Source organism: Corythoichthys intestinalis, chromosome 2 (genome assembly GCF_030265065.1).
Source record: "Corythoichthys intestinalis isolate RoL2023-P3 chromosome 2, ASM3026506v1, whole genome shotgun sequence".
Lineage (NCBI taxonomy): Eukaryota > Metazoa > Chordata > Actinopteri > Syngnathiformes > Syngnathidae > Corythoichthys > Corythoichthys intestinalis.
Window position 1 is genome coordinate 28,150,702 of NC_080396.1, and position 17,224 is coordinate 28,167,925.

Genomic DNA, 17,224 nt, shown 5'->3' on the forward strand with positions numbered 1-17,224 from the left:
ATCAACATGCCGCCTTCAAAGACGAGGAATATTATAAGTTTTTTTCCGCCAGCTGCAGCCACTGTAAGAATATAAAAAGATGGCAATGTTGTGGAGGTGGGGAACACACCACTAATTCTGCTACTGAATTTTGCATCAGAGTTAGCATATCATTAATTTATGTGAATTTCACGAACTCGAGTAGGAAGCTGCTTTGAGAGAAACATCCTCCTGTATGTGTTTTCTACTTTTGGCGTTAATTAAACTGAGGGAAATGTAGTGAACCGAGGTTTACCCCCTTCTCCCATATTTTCATTTTTATTTTATCTATGTGGTCTTGAAGCAGCCCAAATAAGCTTTCATTTTTTGTTAAGTTTGGCTGTGCTTGTGGACAAAATCAGTAGTGTTTTACCTGAACGGAGGCTCCATTTTTATTTATTTCTGTTATACGCAAAGATGTTTTTTCAGTTAGAGTGCACTGCAAAACCTCCTTAAAACTAGTTAAATTCCTTTGTTTTCAGTGTAAATCTACTAGAAATAAGTGAAATGATCTGCCAGTGCTTCAAATACTTTTACTCACACAGATTTCTTGAAATAACAGAAAATAGCTAGCTGAAAATGATCCTAACAGACTTTTTAAAGCAAAAAGTTAGTATATTTAATCCTATAAAAAAGCTTGTTTGTTAGAAATGGTCTTAAATGGAGGATAGATATTGTTGAAAACATTATGTGAGAATTTTTTTTCTGGATTGAGGTGAAAAATGACCGGCTTTTAGATATGGGCTTACTAAGAACAAATATTAATATTTAATTCATTTAAGTAGAATAATCTGACATATTGATCTGTTAACTAGTCTTGAACACTCAAAACAAGATGGAGTAAATTATTCGACTAAATTTAAGAAAAATCAGATTAAGACTATTTAAATTTGTAGTGTGAAAGTTGGTATAAGTCAATATAGATTTATTTTGTATTGATCATTTAGCCTATCAATTACTTAGATTCATATTGGTGAGAAATGTAGCCCTGACACCCATTCACCCAATCTGTTTGGTCTTATTAATGTCCCGTCCCTAGCAAAAAGTGTACGAGCAGGTTATGCTGTTATATTGTCCCTACTAATATTGAGATCAAACCTACGCCCTTGGTTGCAGCACTATTGAGTTGAGAGATGTAAAGTCGTCGTGAGGGATGGGAATTGAAATTCGATTCCAATTCCGAACCGGTTCCTAGTGTTTCGAGGCCTCGACATCACAATGAAAAAGCCTTAACAATCCCTTTAACGATTCCTAAAGACGCGTATTGCGTCGTGACGTAACGTGTCTTGTTGTCCAGACGCATCAAACTAGCATGGCGCCAAGAACCATTCGCTCCAAAGTTTGGCTACACTTCACCATTGCAGCCGTAAACATAACAATGACAGCACGTACTGTAGGTTCAAACACTCGAAAGTGTGTCTTCATTTCACGAGGAAAAATTACAACAAAGCGACTTGCAGTCATTGGAAGGTCGAGATAACTGTATCGGGAGGGAATACGACTGCACTGTCCTTACAGAGAGGCTAAGGCTCAGTCCTGGCTATACAGCTAGCTAAACTCCCAAATGACGATGCAGAAGACGTTGGTATAATTTGCTGACTTTATTCAACCATCATTTGAAGAGTGAAACTAAAAATAGAAATTAAACAAATCTATTCGTCCCCAATAACAAACAGGTTTGCATCAACGTAAATCAGCGATGATTAGCTGCTAATACAGTAATAGTAAACGGTTAGCATACGTTCGCTAGCATAAGCACATCGTTCAAACCACTACACAACTGGATTTAAGTGTCCGATCGCGAGTGGAAACACACAACAACAACACAAACGATGATATATACAAGCGTTGCCTCTGTAGATATTTTACAAACATGAAAAAAAACAAAGAACGTAGGCTCGTAGCAGTGTTTCCCTCTCTCACTAACTCGCTCACTCGCTTGGATGCGTCATTTCTTCTTCGCGTGCTTCGCGTGAGCGCGTTCTTCACGTGAGGAAGCGCAAGGGCGCCCCCACTTGAGCATGAAAGCGCCATAAAAACTAAAGGCATGCATTTCAATGTAATGGTAAATATTACACTTTAACCCAGGGGTCCCCCAAACTACGGCCCGCGGGCCAAATATGGCCCGCCTCCACATTATATTATATTATTATTTTTATTTTATTTACTTTTGTTCCGTGAAGAATCCATAAAGGGTTCTTCTATTGTGGCTTTCTGAAAAACAATAAATTTTTTCATTTAGGCACTCCTGCAATCGTCACACTTTTTCTGTTACAAACTGACCCTGGCCCCTCATCAGAGAAGGGAAAAGTTATGTGACCCTCACAGTAAAAGGTTTGGGTACCCCTGCGTTTAACACATATTGCCAAAGGCAGAACAACAACCTATATGACAATATATACCAATATTTTTTATTTCTATTGGAAAAAAGTTTCAGTAAAATGTTACACATTCTTGTGTATTTGCCACTTATTGCCACAGTTAACATTGAGGCTTTGGGCCTCTTTTGACCTCGTTTTGAGTTTGTAAGGTTGTGACTTCTGATTAAACAAACTCGATGCCAATCAAAATGTTTGTTCTTCTTTTTCCCCAAATTAAAATCGATAAGAGAATCGATAAAGAATCGAATCGTTAAGCAATATCGATAATGGAATCGTAATCGTAAAAATCCTATCAACTCCCATTCCTTGTCGTCATATAAATGAAAGCCCATGAAACCATTTACTTATTCTGTGTCATGATTGAATTAAACTTAATTCACTTGAATTACTTTAAAATATGAGTTATTTGTAGTCAAATCCATGTGCTATGAATGGTTCAGTTGTTTAGTTACGGCAACTGCTTTCCCCCAAAGCATTTGCTTCGGACCAATTTATATGTTTTACAGTGTGTTGAGAATTTGTGTGATCATGAGATGGTTTCAAATGGCACTGTATCTCGTATAGCACTTAATCCATATGTGAGCTCACTGAAACGAGCCAACTGGGCGGCTTCCTCACTCTGCGCAGGTCACATCGCTGCAGACAGTTGTGTTGTGACTAATCGAACGCGGTTTGAATGTAAAGATTAGCAACATGTCTCCAAATGTGATGTAGCGGGCGTGGGAGATGTGAAGGCTGGAATGTGCAACAGCTGGATGTCTTAACTTGGCAGAGGAGGTGGCTCGAGGGGGGGGGGGGGGGGGGGGCCCTCTGTATGGGTGGGGCGAGGGGGTTCCCTCCTTGCATCCTTCCCTTATCGCTCCTCTGTGAGAACCTGGAAATGGAAACCATTCTGGGGGGTTTCTGCAATGAGGTAACAGGGTTGCTAGCGAGGGGATTATGAGAATCTCCCAATGGACTTCCACCCCGTTCCCACCCTCAACCCCCATCCGGACACACTCACACAAATCATATCCCTCACTGCACTTCCCTTTGTTATTCAAAACCCTCAAACTGTTAGGGTCCGCGAACGCGGAAACAAGGTTGGACCTCACAACAGACAACAAACGACTGAAGGAAGCGTACAAGGGTTTATTAAATACAAAACAAAAAACACGCAATCGCGGCAAAAAGGGGAAATAACAAAACGGGTCCGTGACAGGAGGTCGACGGGGATCAATATACAAACGCGAGGGTAAACCAAGGTGCTAGGCAGAGCCAATAAAACAACTAAAATACACTCACATACCTGCACAAGGTAGAGGCATACAAAACTAAAGTGACTGGCGACTAAAACCCACGGAGGGTGCGAAATTACCAAAATAGCAAGTTACTCGAAATGCAAGGATGTCAAATGGCGACCAGCAAGAATAAATATCTCGGCGTCCTTCCAGTGGATCGCCTGCGTCTTTATACTGTTGTTGATGAGCTGCAGGTGCGACGTCGGGAACGCCCCCACAGCTCTGCTGTGCAACAACACAAAATCTGACCAGGAGCAGAACGTGACACAAACTTTACTTTTATCAATTATTTTACACACTTTTATGACGTTCTGACACTTGCACGTTTTTCAACTGGTTCAAATCGTTAACCTTTGGGGGGGGGGGGGGGGGGGGACTGATTCATCAGTGACCTGAAAAATGTAAATAGATCATTAAAATAATCATGCGTTGCATCGCTTTCACATTTATTTGACAGATTGCAACCATTCCAACTTTAAAATTTTCATTTTATTCAGGATCTCATGAGAACTAATTTCTCATTACACAATAACATTTCCAAATACATAATTTTGGATTTCATGTCTGATTCACCTGCCAAGTCTCCCATTGTACAAGTTAACATTTCATTGAAATCTGCATTTTTGTTCATCCTCAGCTCTTCAGAGCTAATGTGTAATTTCTAGGGTTGTTCCGATCATGTTTTTTTGCTGTCGATTCAATTCCAATCATTCCCGATAATTTTTCCAGATCATATACATTTTGGCAATGCATTAAGAAAAAAATGAATAAAACTCGGACGAATATATACATTGAATATACAGTACATAAGTACTGTATTTGTTTATTATGACAATAAATCCTCAAGATGGCATTTACATTATTAACATTCTTTCTGTGAGAGGGATCCACGGATAGAAAGACTTGTAATTCTTAAAGGATAAATGTGACTTTGTATATTGTGACTAAATATTGCCATCTAGTGTATTTGTTGAGCTTTCAGTAAATGATACTGTAGCCATTTAACTTCTGCCCAAATGCATGATGGGAAGTGCAACCATGAATGTGCGTAGTGGCACCAATTGATATATCTTCTCTGCGTTGGGAAAGAATATAGGGTGTTGAGAAAATGATCAACTACTACCTTTCTTCCCCACATTGCCTCACACGTTATTTTTAATTGCTGAGAGAGGCATTGTAAGGCTTTAGCCACATAAAAAATGGCTCCAAAGGCTGTCAAAATTCTCTCTACTCATTATACGCTGTCTTTTAGCGCTATCTTCAGGTAAAACGGCGTCTTTATAGATTAAATGCGACATTGCGCGCGTGGGTCGTGCAGCGCATGCGTTAATTACTGAAAGGGATTAATTTTTAAAAATTAATTGCCGCCGTTAACACAATAAATTTATAGCCCTACTAAGCCAAAACTACTCTGGATGAGTGTAAGACATTTTGTCTGTAACGTTAAATGCAATTAGAAAATGATTTAAATACAATTTATATATATATGTATGTGTGTGTGTGTGTGTGTGTGTGTGTGTGTATATAAAAAAAAGGCATGTCCGATATTTTTTTGCCGATTCCGATACTATGAAAATGACGTGATCGGACCCGATCGATCGGGATGCCGGGTCTTTAGTAATTTCTATAGAAATAACCTTTCTTGATTAAATGAATGCCTTTCCTTCACCCGTTGAGGTGTACCGTGTTATGAATGTGTGCAAACTAAAATTGTCAGCGCAGCCGCTTACTGTATTACTCCATGAAAAGGAAAAGGACAGAAAAATTAAAAGGAGGAGTTTTAGGGCTTTGGGACAAATATGAGTGACCATGGTCCAAGCCAACCTCCTCATGTGCATCCCCCTATGTCCATGTTTAGAGCTTTTTCATGAGGGGGTGTGCCCTTCCAGAGGGAAGATCTGCAAGCAGAAGCCCTTTTTCTCATATTTTCCGGACCAACTTGACTTGAATTGTGCGAGTACCAGCACAGCACAATCGGACGTTTGAATGGTGAAGCGGCGAGCACAATGTTGAGGATCCTGCTTCTAGTTCTGTGCATTGGCAGCTTAGAGGCCTGGTTCTGGAGCTATGATGAGGAGACAACCACCCAGCCCCCAACAAGTGTCGCCACAACACCCGGTGGCACAAAGAAGGTGAAAGAGGAGGAGGAAGGTTTGTCAGGGGTTGGAGAAGAAATCATCAACGTGGCCAGTGGAATTCGGAACTTGGTAAAGACATGGGACGCCACCACGAGCCCGGGAACTACCCAAGGTTCCCCGATGGTGGAGAGCGCTGACCCTAACATGACGGGTAATATTAGCGTGCTCGGAGGGGGGAAAGGGGTGGAAGGGTCTGGAGTTGGGGAAAATGATGCATCTGGATCAGGATCGGGGTCAGAGGTAGAATCGGGCAACATGCTTCCAAGTAACATAACCGATGCAAACAACGAGACTCAGGTTGGCGGTTCCGATCCACTTTGTCTCCGTGTGCCGTCTAATTGGCGCCTATGCTCCAGAAAACGCCCACAGTTCTTCACCTTGCCTAATTTCTTCAACCACACATCTGTGAAGCAGGTGGGGGTGGCCGTGCGAGAGTGGGCGCGGCTGACCCCAAAGGGCTGTCACCAACTTGCAGAATGGTTCCTGTGCCTCCTGCTGGTGCCCGAGTGCCCCTTGCCCACCTCTGCGCCTTTACGTCTTCCCTGTCGTAGCTTTTGCCACCAAGTGCGGGACAGCTGCTGGGTGTCGTTGGACAGTGCACGGCTTCCGGTGGATTGTGGCCTCCTCCCCGTTGAGCCGCAAGAACCCGGGCGTCCTTCATGTGTGTCTGTTAGTTACTCGAAAGGTAACCTTTAAATGCATCCTGTGCGCTGCTTGGTCACTCTGCTTAAGCGCAGTGAGCTTAAAAATATGCTGTTGCATGTTTTTAGCTGCTCTGGTCACACAACAGCTGAACCTCTTCACACCTTGCTGGTTCCACAGGTCACCAAGCCATGCTAGTTGGTTTTCTTGGTGATCATTTCTGCTTTCATTGCTGCAAATTTAGATTTAGCTTGTAGATGCAGAGAATAAAAAGAAGTACTACATGGCTCACAAAATGTTTGAATATTCGACTTTGGGTGAAATTTTAGGATGAACATAAAATTAATTTAACTCATTAACTACCATGGACAGCGGTATGCCTAAAGTCCATTTTAACTGGGATGGTTGGCATTGAACGATCACGTTTGAGTGCCAGTGATGGCACAATCGTTCGATCGCCGCCAGTCCCTCCCAGTCCGATTGGATGTCTAAGCCGTTAGAACAGTGGGAAGCTTGTTGATCTGTTTCCTGAGTTTGAGTCTTGTAAGTGTTAATATACCAAAGTTACTGTGCGGTCAATGTAAAAACACTCAATTTTTAAAGTTAACTCTGGTTCTTCTGTTAACATCAATGGCAGCCAATGATTTCATCTTTAAATGTGAACTGTTCACTGTTTTAGTACTTTTTGATCTTATGTCATTTTGTCACAAGGAACTGATTTTTCCTGTTTTTGCTAAGGGCACATCCGCTTCTATGCCTTTCTGTGACTCCTCCAGTCACGGTATCCCTGTTATCCCAACCTATTAAAGGGAAAGACAACATCTAGTGTAAATGACATTCATGTGAAAGGTTGTTTGCTCAAAGTTTCGCTCCTTAAAGTGCCTGTGACACGATTAAAACATCTTAAATAGCATTATTATGTGAATTAAAATTGTATTTTAACTGGATTCGACTATATGCAACAATTTGGCAAAGCGCAGATGATGAGAAATTAGTATTTCAATCTGCCGTTTAGCCCCGCCTGTCATGATAGTGCTCCAGCGCCTCCATCTGGGTGATGATGTCGGCAGAGTAACAATTTCAGCTGATTTAGAATTCATTATCATTTTTATCTCTCTACTCCAATATTTTTACGGGATATTCTTATAAAGTATTTTAAAATAATTGTTAAATAAATTCTATGGTCATGACAATTAAACAGTTTTGTGCTAAATGGAATATAAAATATTAAAAATGCATTTATTTATTACGACAGGGCTAAATTACTGCATAATGGTCAAAACTGCCGACTTCTTACTCCTCCCGAACGGTATTTTATGCCACCGGTGTTAGTCAGGCTTTTGTCATTTCACTGCCCTGGCTTCGGAGACGGAGGAAAGAGCTAAACAAAAAAGGAGCTGTGAGAACTAGGTGAAATGCTAACCCGAACCAAGCGGCTTTTCCAAGTCTTTTCTTCGCTTTTCGAAAACGAAAAATCACACAAAACTACCGCGACTCATGTCACACGTGGTGGCGGGGTTGATTGTGTTCACCGATCGGCCAGCCCGGCGGCGAGCAAGTTTCGACTTTTCGTTCTGCTGCGGCCCCGGCAGGCAGGCAGTGCTCATTGCCAGGGACACAGGGTGGAATGAACACCGAAAATATAGCATTCTCGGTTGACGCACCAGCTGACGTCGGAGTGTGTGGCTGGCCGAGCCCAAGCGGAGTATAGCGCTCTCAAAGTGGGCACGTGAAGAGGGCCAAGGGGGGTCGAAGTCTCCACACAATGGAGAACCGAAGACGAGAGCGGGGGGCTCCCCGGGCCCAAGCCAAGGATAGCGCTCTATAGACGGACACGCCTTTATCAGCAGGCGACCATGGTGTGCGATAAGCCTGCGATTGTCGGCCGAGCGGCCTTTTCAGTGGACAAGGAGTATTGTCACCCACAAAATGCAAGCCACCTCCTTATTAAAACGTTTGCCTTGATCCCAGTATTTGACATAACATGAAACATGTAGCTTACTCACTAAGTCATCCGTCCAATGGTGTCTTGATTGTCGGACTCACACCTCTCTCCCGGGTGTAACAACAAAAGCCTGCAGCACATTGGGCTGGCGTGACACAAGAAATAAACGGATTAATCTGCAAAATCAACAGAATCCGCAGTCCTTCTGCATACGTTAGTAATGGATGTGTTGTGAAGCTGATTAGTCCACTGACGTCACATTCGCCTTCTTCCTCAATCCGAGACCTTGGCCGTAAGCCTCTCATTTTGTAGCGCGGGATTCAGAAAATGGAATAAATATATCGACCGCCTCTACACACATCCAAGCGGGCCATTTCATTCAGGAGCATAAAATACCGCGTGTAATATGAAATTTTTTTGTGTCGCTGGCTTTTTAAGTATGCAAATGGTGAATTTCTCAGCGCTCTTTTAATGCAGAAAATAATGTTTCAACAAAAAATGATACAGCTTTAGCGACGACAGTTATACCCATGTACCCAGATACCAAGTTTATTATCATTAATGAACATGAAAGAAATGACTAAGACTAAAATTGAACAACCATTTTCATTAACTGAATTAATTAAAATCTACGATTTAAAAAACAAAAACAAAATGAGAACTACCATAACTGAAATTCTATTGTGTGTACGCACAAGTCAGTGATCTGTATTGAAAATATACGCATCGCTTTGTTTTTGTATTTTATTGCAAGAGGCATTCACGCCAAAATTACAAAATCAAAAATGACTGAATACATTTAAAAAAAAAATTTTTTTTTTTGTTTGTTTTATTATTTTACTTTCGAAAGCCTGCATTTGCCAAATAACCCAATGTATGAAAAAACTTAAAAACTAAAACAAATAATTTCAAGAAAATTTTAAATTAATAAAAAATAGCAAATCCACTCTGAAAAAAACAAAACCAACCAATTTAGATGAAAAAAAAATCTAAATAACAATAAAACTATACTGTTATGAAAAATCCAAAAGTACAATATTATTGCCTTCACACATACACACTGATAGACTTGTACACAAGTGCATGGGATAATTGGTGTTAATGACATCACAAGGGAGGTTTGGCAATCCAGAATACTCGCATTGATTGCCTAAAATAGTACTAGTAATGATAAAATGTCTGCTTCCATGTCAGGTGGTCATTTCCTGGAAATACCGGCTTTCATTTCCAAAGTAAATTTAAATACCAATTCGATTTGATCCAGAAAATATTTTCTTCTATTTAAGGATTGAAGACATGCTGTGAATTTCAATTTTTATTCCCTTGTTAGAGAACAGCAAGAAAAAAAAGGTTGGAAATGTTTAACAATTCAAAACTGAACCCAAATAAGGTTCATCTGTCAGAGTTGTGCATATTAGGTTCATCCTGAAAGTTCACCTTGATATCACAAACTTTTGTGAGTAGTGTACTTTATTTTTGCTTTGCAGGCTGGCTCATAAACTGCTTTGTGTTTTTGTATAAAAGCCTCGCTGTTGCAGGCAGTTGTCATTGTTGCATGCCAAGTCGTACATTCGTACATACCGTACTAGTATAGGCACATTTCTATATGCATCAGTGTGTTCCATCATTATGTGTGGATCTTTCTAGTGGAGCAGGGTTAAGCCATTTTCTGCCAAAAAAAAGGAAACAATTGGACTGTCTGTGACAGAAGAAGCAGTGGCGGGTGGCATTTATAATGACATTTGTGGGCGGGAAAATGTGTCTTTTGTGTGGGAGGGAGCAGAACAGTGTCATGCCTTGTAACAAGGGATCTTTGTGATTAGGATGAGACGAGCCTTCTAAAAGGCCTGCTAGAGGTGCAAAGATCGCGGCCTTTTGCCCAATCAGTAACTCATCATGTCGTGATTAAAAAAGTCAGTGAGAGTGTCAAAGAGACTTTTATGCTGCTGGGAAATCACCCTTGATGCTTGGTGCGCCCATTCCAAAATGCATGAAGTCACATCAAAATTACTATTTAAAATCTTTTTTAATAAACTTGTAGACATCAAAGGAAATGTTACCTTTTCAGGTGACATTATTTCCGACTAATGTAGACTGCAAGGGCGTAGGTTTTGTCTCAACATTGGTAGGGACGATATAACAGCATAACCTGCATGTAGACTTTTTGCTGGGGACGGGACATTAATAAGATCAAACACTTTGGGTTAACGGGGGTCAGAGCTACATTTCTCACGAATATGAACCCAAATAATTGATAGGCTAAATGATCAATGCAAAATAAATCTGTATTGACTTATACTAACTTTCACATGTATTGGTTCAGGTGATACACCGTTCGATTCAAACCTTTGTTTTCAAAAACTACTAAAAGATACATTTGAAAATTTCCAGAATAAATGACTGGATTTTATTAGCAATTTGAAATTGCAAGATTTGGACATAAATTATATTAACACACTCACAATAAATACAAACTTGTTAATAATCTCTTAACTATCCAGGAATGCAAAAAAAATATATATATTTGTCATAAGATCACTCAACACTGCCGGTCTAAATAAATAAGTTAAATATAAATGGAAAAAAAATTTATTAGTCCGAGTATAACAAAAACAAATTAAAATGGAGCCTTCTTCAGGTAAAACACTTTTGTCCACAAACACAGCCAAACTCAACAAACTCGATTATGAATAATGTATGATTATCTGAAAAATCTGCATAGGCTGTAAATAACATTTTTAAAAAAAACAAAATGTAGAAAATAAATTAGGGCTGTTAAACGATTAAAATTTTTAATCGAGTTAATCACAGCTTAAAATGTAATTAATCGTAATTAATTGCAATTCAAACCATCTCTAAAATATGCCATATTTTTCTGTGAATTATTGTTGGAATGGAAAGAAAAGACACAAGACGGACATAAACATTCAACATACTGTACATAAGTTTTGTATTTGTTTATTATCACAATATATCCACAAGATGGCATTAACATTATTAATATTCTTTCTGTTAAAGGGATAGAAAGACTTGTAGTTCTTAAAAGATCAATTTGAGTACAAGTTATAGTAATTTTATATTAAAACCTCTATTAATGTTTTCGTTTTGATAAAATTTGTAAAATTTTCTATCAAAAAATAAACAAGTGATATGAATATTATTTTTGTTGTGCTTTCACTAAATGATACTGTAGCGACTTAACTTTTCCGCCCAAACGCATGAAGGGAAGTTGGGCAACCATGACTGTCAGTGGTCGCTGCAAATGGTATACAGTATGTTCTGCATTGTGTGCAATTAGGCGTGTCAAGAAAACGATCGTCACCTGCTCCGCCCAAATGCATGGTGGGAAGTTGGGCTACCATGACTGTCAGTAGTGGCTGCAAATGGTATACAACATGTTCTGCGTTGTGTTCAATGGCGTACCGCACGCAGACTATTTTTAGACCGTGACGTCGCATCGTAAAGCGGAAGTAAAGCCGAAGTGGGACATTATAGACCCGCCATCGCTTAGACCCAACATAAAAAGTGCTACTTTTCTCCAGAAATCTTTCAAAAACGAACATGCCGATCACGCATTGCTTTTTTGGAACTTGTAGAAACGACTCTAGACATTACGACACATGAAGGATGTTTTCTTCATACGTTTCCGGAAACCAAAAACTCGAGAGGAAAAAATGTGAAGACTGAATCAACTTGCGCAGACTTTAACACCAGCTCGGCGAATCCATTCACGTTTTATATGCAGTAAACATTATGTTGGGTTGGTATGGTCTTTCAGAGGACAAAGAGGTAAGCCATTTTTATATTTTTAACTTATTTTTGTTAGCGTAACACTGTGCCGTACTGCTTCTGTCTGACAATGAATGACCTGAAAAGATGGGTAGATATCTAGGAAGATAGGTATCTGACTGCCACTGTTACCGTTTCTGTTATATATATATAAAAAAACAACTTTAGTAAGGGGGAAGTGTAAATAAATTATAGGATTAAGATGTGTTATCAATGAAAAAATTAAAAGTGTTCGTTGGCTGTCACTGAGTTGCATTTGTGATCGCTACACAAAGCTAACTAAATTACCCCCAAGAACGGTAAGAGACGTAGGACAACCAGAGGATATATAAGAAAGACAGGGCTGATGGTAAAGGATAGCTTGTTGAAACAGGAGAATGTCATTGTCAGTCGCGTCGATAAAAAAGCTAAAGCTATGCTTAGGTCGGCTCGTTTTTTTCGTCTTTTTCAGCCTTCGACACTAAAGCCATCTCTTTAACTGAACATTTTTATGTTCTTCCACATCTTTGCCAGTGAATTTGGCACCAGGCACATCATTTTCGGAGAGAATTGGTAGGTTTAGCTCTGTAAACATCTCCTTCGTACACGATTTCCATTCATTTCCTATTAGGGACAAACGGTGGCTTGTCCTTACTTAGCAACAGTAGCTAATGTCCTGAATATTGAGCGGAAGTGACGTGTTGCTTGCGGTACGCCATTAAGTGTGTTAAGACAAAGATCGTCTCTTGCTCCGCCCAAATGCACGATGGGAAGTTGGGCAACCATGACTGTTAGTAGTAGCTGCCAAAGCTTGAGCCAATAAAAGGCGCGATCCAATGAACACCTGTGTCCACTCGCATTTCTCTGGCTTTTCGCTCTCAATGTGCTAAAACAGTGTCATTGTAAACTGTTTGAGGCAACACATTAACGGGTCATTCCGTGCATGCGTTAATTGTGTCAAATATTTTAACGCGAGTAATTTTTTTAAAAATTACCGCCCGTTAATGCAATAAATTTGACAGCCCTAAAATAAATTGATACATTTTAAATAAATGCAAGTCATCAGCCAATCAAACATGCGTTTGAGGGAAAGAAATGGACTGGGACATAGTATGTGAAAAGAGGTAAGTGTAAATCTGAATATAATGAAAATAATACACATCGTTATGGTAGGGTCAATTCTATCCTTACAACATATGGGAAGACAATCTAAATTACCTATATAACTGAACTCATTATATAATGCAAATACGGTTGCTTAAAAGTTGATGGGGACAATTTGAGCATCCTGAGAAGATGTTAGTGTTTTGTCCCTACCATCCCTATGCAAACCTACGCCCATGGGAGACTAAGTTTTAAAATCAACATGTCTCATTGATCTACCATCTGTCAACTTTGAATAGCTTTCAAGTTGTTCAGACATGGATTAACATCTGATGGGTGTCACAGCTGCCTCCCTTTTGGTAGGCGACAAAATCCACTTGGGTTGTTCCCCGGAGGTGCGGTAATGTGGGTCAGCCTGTGTTACAAAACGTCAGATGTTTATCAATTTCTTTTGCTTGTTTCATCTGCCGCTTCTAAAAAATTGGGACCAAGATAAGAAGATAGTTGTGTTCGTGGGAGAGCAATAAAGCATTTCATGGAGTTCATTTCCTTTGCCACTGCTGAAACAAATTAGTTCCGCAGTCAGCCATGTTGGATCTCGTGCGCTTCAGGTCTTCCACGGCTACTTTTCCCATGCACATCTGACAAGCATTTCCTTCCTCCTACTCCATCTGCCCATCCATCCATCTCCTTGCACTGTTGCCAGTTGTTCCACAGGCGCCAAATTACCGAAACGTGGTCCTCATGTAATCTGCACGCACATGAGGTCACTTTGTTTGCTTGGAAACATACAATGTGCTCTTTTTCAAGAGGGTGCGAGAAGCCAGAAGGGAACATCTGGGTGTATGGTGCCATGGTTTCCTATTTCTGCTTTGTCTTTTCCTCAGCTGTCAGAGGATCAATGTCAAGGATTTCAAACTCAACTTTGTCGCGGGCTACATCGTAGTTATGGTTTCCTTAGGAGGACCATTACGTCAGTCAGCTAGGGCTGCCAAGATTTATCGACTAAACATCAACAATGATAATCAACAACTTTTTCGATATACATAGTAAATGAATCGTTTAGAGATATTGGTGACGTAAAAATATCTTAATCCTGGTTTTAGATTGTCGTAGTAGCAGATATTTTTCATTGTTTTGTTAATAAAACATAAAAAGGGAAAGTTTTATAGAGTTCATTTTGGCCACACTTGTAATTTCGTCAAACTTTTTCTTTAATCCCAGGCAATAGTAGGTAGTTTTATTTACCTGACATGTTTCTATCAGTGACCCTCTGACGAAGGCGGAAGTGCTCGCCGAAACATGTCAGGTAAATAAAACCACCTACTATTGCCTGGGATAAAAGAAAAAGTTTAACGAATAAAAAGGGAAAACAGTTTTTTTTTTGTTTTTTTTTAATAAAAGGAAAATACTAGAGCTGGAAATCTTTGGGCACCTAACGATTCGATTATGATTCAGTGGCTCCGATTCGATTACAAAACGATTATTTAACCCCTTAACGCCGAATGTCGCGATTCGGCATCATACCGTTCCCGCTTTGAAAGCGGCCAAAATATCGTCTGCCTTTGTTCACTGCCGGTACATTAATGTCAAACACATGCCTAGGAACCTTTTTCAAGCATTAGTTTCAGTCGTGTCCGACCAGAGACAACACCGCTTCCTTTTCCGGACCGTGATATTCAAGATGAAAGCCACGTCGAAGTCCTGCGCACCAACTTGACTAATTCATTCAATTCAAGGTAAGTCAGCTAAAATAAAAAAATATGTACCGTCTTATTGTGTACTTGTGTTGCTAACACGATGAGATAGAGTTTCTATGATGAGTATTTTTGAAGCTCTATGACGATTTTGGTTTGTAGCGCTATCGCTACAGCCGGCATCATCGGAAAAGCACCTCCCCCCTCCCCCGCCACCCCGCAAACGTAAATGCGTTGTTTGTCGAAGGTTTGCAACACTCGCACGCGTTTTATCTATAAACTATCACTCTCGTTATCATCTGTAAACATTACAAAAGTAATGTGTTGCATAAAAAAGGGCATTTGTGGTTACTATTTTTCTGTAGAACAAATAAATGAACGCATCCTTTATATGCAACGGTGCACACGGGTGCCTCCATGTCGTTCCACTTTTAGACACGTTTTATTCAGACATTGCCACACTTGTTGTCATCTGTAGACATAATAAACATAACGTGTTGCATAAACAATGTCATTGCTATTGATTTATTTTTCTTATTTCTATATAATGAAAAATGAACACAGCATGAGCTGATAACTACCAAACAGAAGCAAATGTATGTATGTTGATGGTTTTCAACACATTTTGTTTTGAAATTATAACAGTAATTTCTTTACCTTATTTTTCTGCAGAAATACAAATGAATGCAGCAGCTTTTTACGCAAAGCTAGCACACCGGGCCAAACCACCTCCTGTTGAGAGTGCTCTCAGTGAGAGTGAGGGCAGCGATGAGGAGTACAATCCTAATAAAGCAAGTGAAGGTGAGTTTGTGTCAAGTTTGAGCTTGTTTGACATCTATGGATGTAACTACGTGAACACACCGAAAAGATAAAAATGTTTGGTGTTTCCTAAAGTGATTTATTATTTTCTGCACCAGGTGATGAAAGCAGCAGCAATGACTCTACAGTGGACATTAGCAGCAGTGAGGAAGATGATGATGATCCGCCTCATCCACCTCCAACCACCAGTGCTGCACCTGCAAGATCTGCAAGAGCTACATCAAGGGCAGATCGAGCCTAAAGCAATATATCCAAAAAAAAGCCATACAAATTGGGATACAAGATTTTTGTACTGTGCGACACAAGAGGTCTGGTGCACTCATTTGACATATTCACAGGGAAAATAGATCCGGTACCAGGCCAACCAGACATAGGAGCCAGTGGTAACATTGTGCTCAAGCTTGCACAAGTCATTCATCCTGCTCTTCTTTGATAACTGGTTCTCATCTGTAGATCTGTTTGTTGCTCTTGCAAAAAAGGGCATACCTGCACTTGGGACCGTGCAGCACAATCGCCTGCGTGGGTGCTGTTTCAGTGCAGACTCATAGATGAAGAAGAAGCGAAGAGGGACATTTGAAGAGCAAGAGGCTCTTGTGGACAATGTCTGCATAAGAGCAGTCAAATGGTTTGACAATAGAGGGGTGATTGTTGCCAGCACATTTGCCAGTGCCCTGCCTGTTATGATAAAAATCATCTTTTATTTATTTATTTACATCATATGTCTTCTAGTCTGATTAAAAATGTGATGTACATCTGTGTTTAAACAAAAACAATAATTGTTTTTCAGAATTTCACAAGCAGTGAAAAAAGATGTTGCGATAAAAGTGTGTTCAGACCTGAGATGGGTATGTGCCTTTTTTGCCATTTGTTTTCCTTTATTGCCTGTTGTCGCTAATCGGCATCATACCTAAATGTATGACTATTTTATGGGCTATATTCAAATTAACACTTTCAATTTAATTTAGCATCTATTTGAAAGTAAAAACACACCCCAATTATTTTTTTTATTATTGGAAAAAAATTTAGGCATTAAGGGGTTAAACTACATTCAATTAATTTAACGTTGTGAATCAACTGTTACAGTTGTTAAAATTGCTCCCGGTATTCCATAATTTCCCTTCTGTCTACTTTTGTCAACGTTTTAAAACTATTTCATCATTTAAAGATAGATTCAAGACAAGATTCTGCCGGTTTAGGAGTATTTTAGATAAAAAGTTAATTAGGTTCGCCACAATAGAGCTATACTGGACTCACAGAGCCTTTCTGCCATCCAGCGAGTTAAACACCTCCACACAAAAAGTCACAGATGCCAGGATGGGTTTGGACCTCGATTTATATGGCAGGTGTAAAACTGAAACATTGAAATACACAACAAAAATTAGTGTGCTTCACAATCAGCACATCCATTCTAAAATATTAACATAAATGTCCG

At 39.8% G+C, this 17,224-nt stretch overlaps 1 protein-coding gene and 1 long non-coding RNA gene across 5 annotated transcripts in view; both read left to right on the plus strand.

Annotated features, from left to right (window-relative positions):
• The window catches only part of LOC130911589 (collagen alpha-1(XVIII) chain-like), a 73,377-nt gene that overhangs the window by 11,757 nt on the left and 44,396 nt on the right, over positions 1–17,224 (plus strand). For 2 of the 4 annotated variants that reach the window (XM_057829269.1, XM_057829270.1), the window contains exon 1: positions 5,619–6,502. The exons of 1 other annotated variant lie outside the window; for it this stretch is intronic. In XM_057829269.1, coding sequence (XP_057685252.1) covers positions 5,686–6,502 — 817 coding nt within the window. In that variant the 5' untranslated portion in view covers positions 5,619–5,685. Of the gene's footprint in view, positions 1–5,618; positions 6,503–17,224 lie in introns of those variants that run through there. One more of the 4 variants, XM_057829272.1, reaches the window with a different exon arrangement.
• On the plus strand, positions 14,768–16,825 carry LOC130911649 (uncharacterized). The gene is made up of 3 exons (XR_009062362.1): positions 14,768–15,015; positions 15,646–15,774; positions 15,891–16,825. It is a non-coding gene; the product is annotated as an uncharacterized LOC130911649 (long non-coding RNA).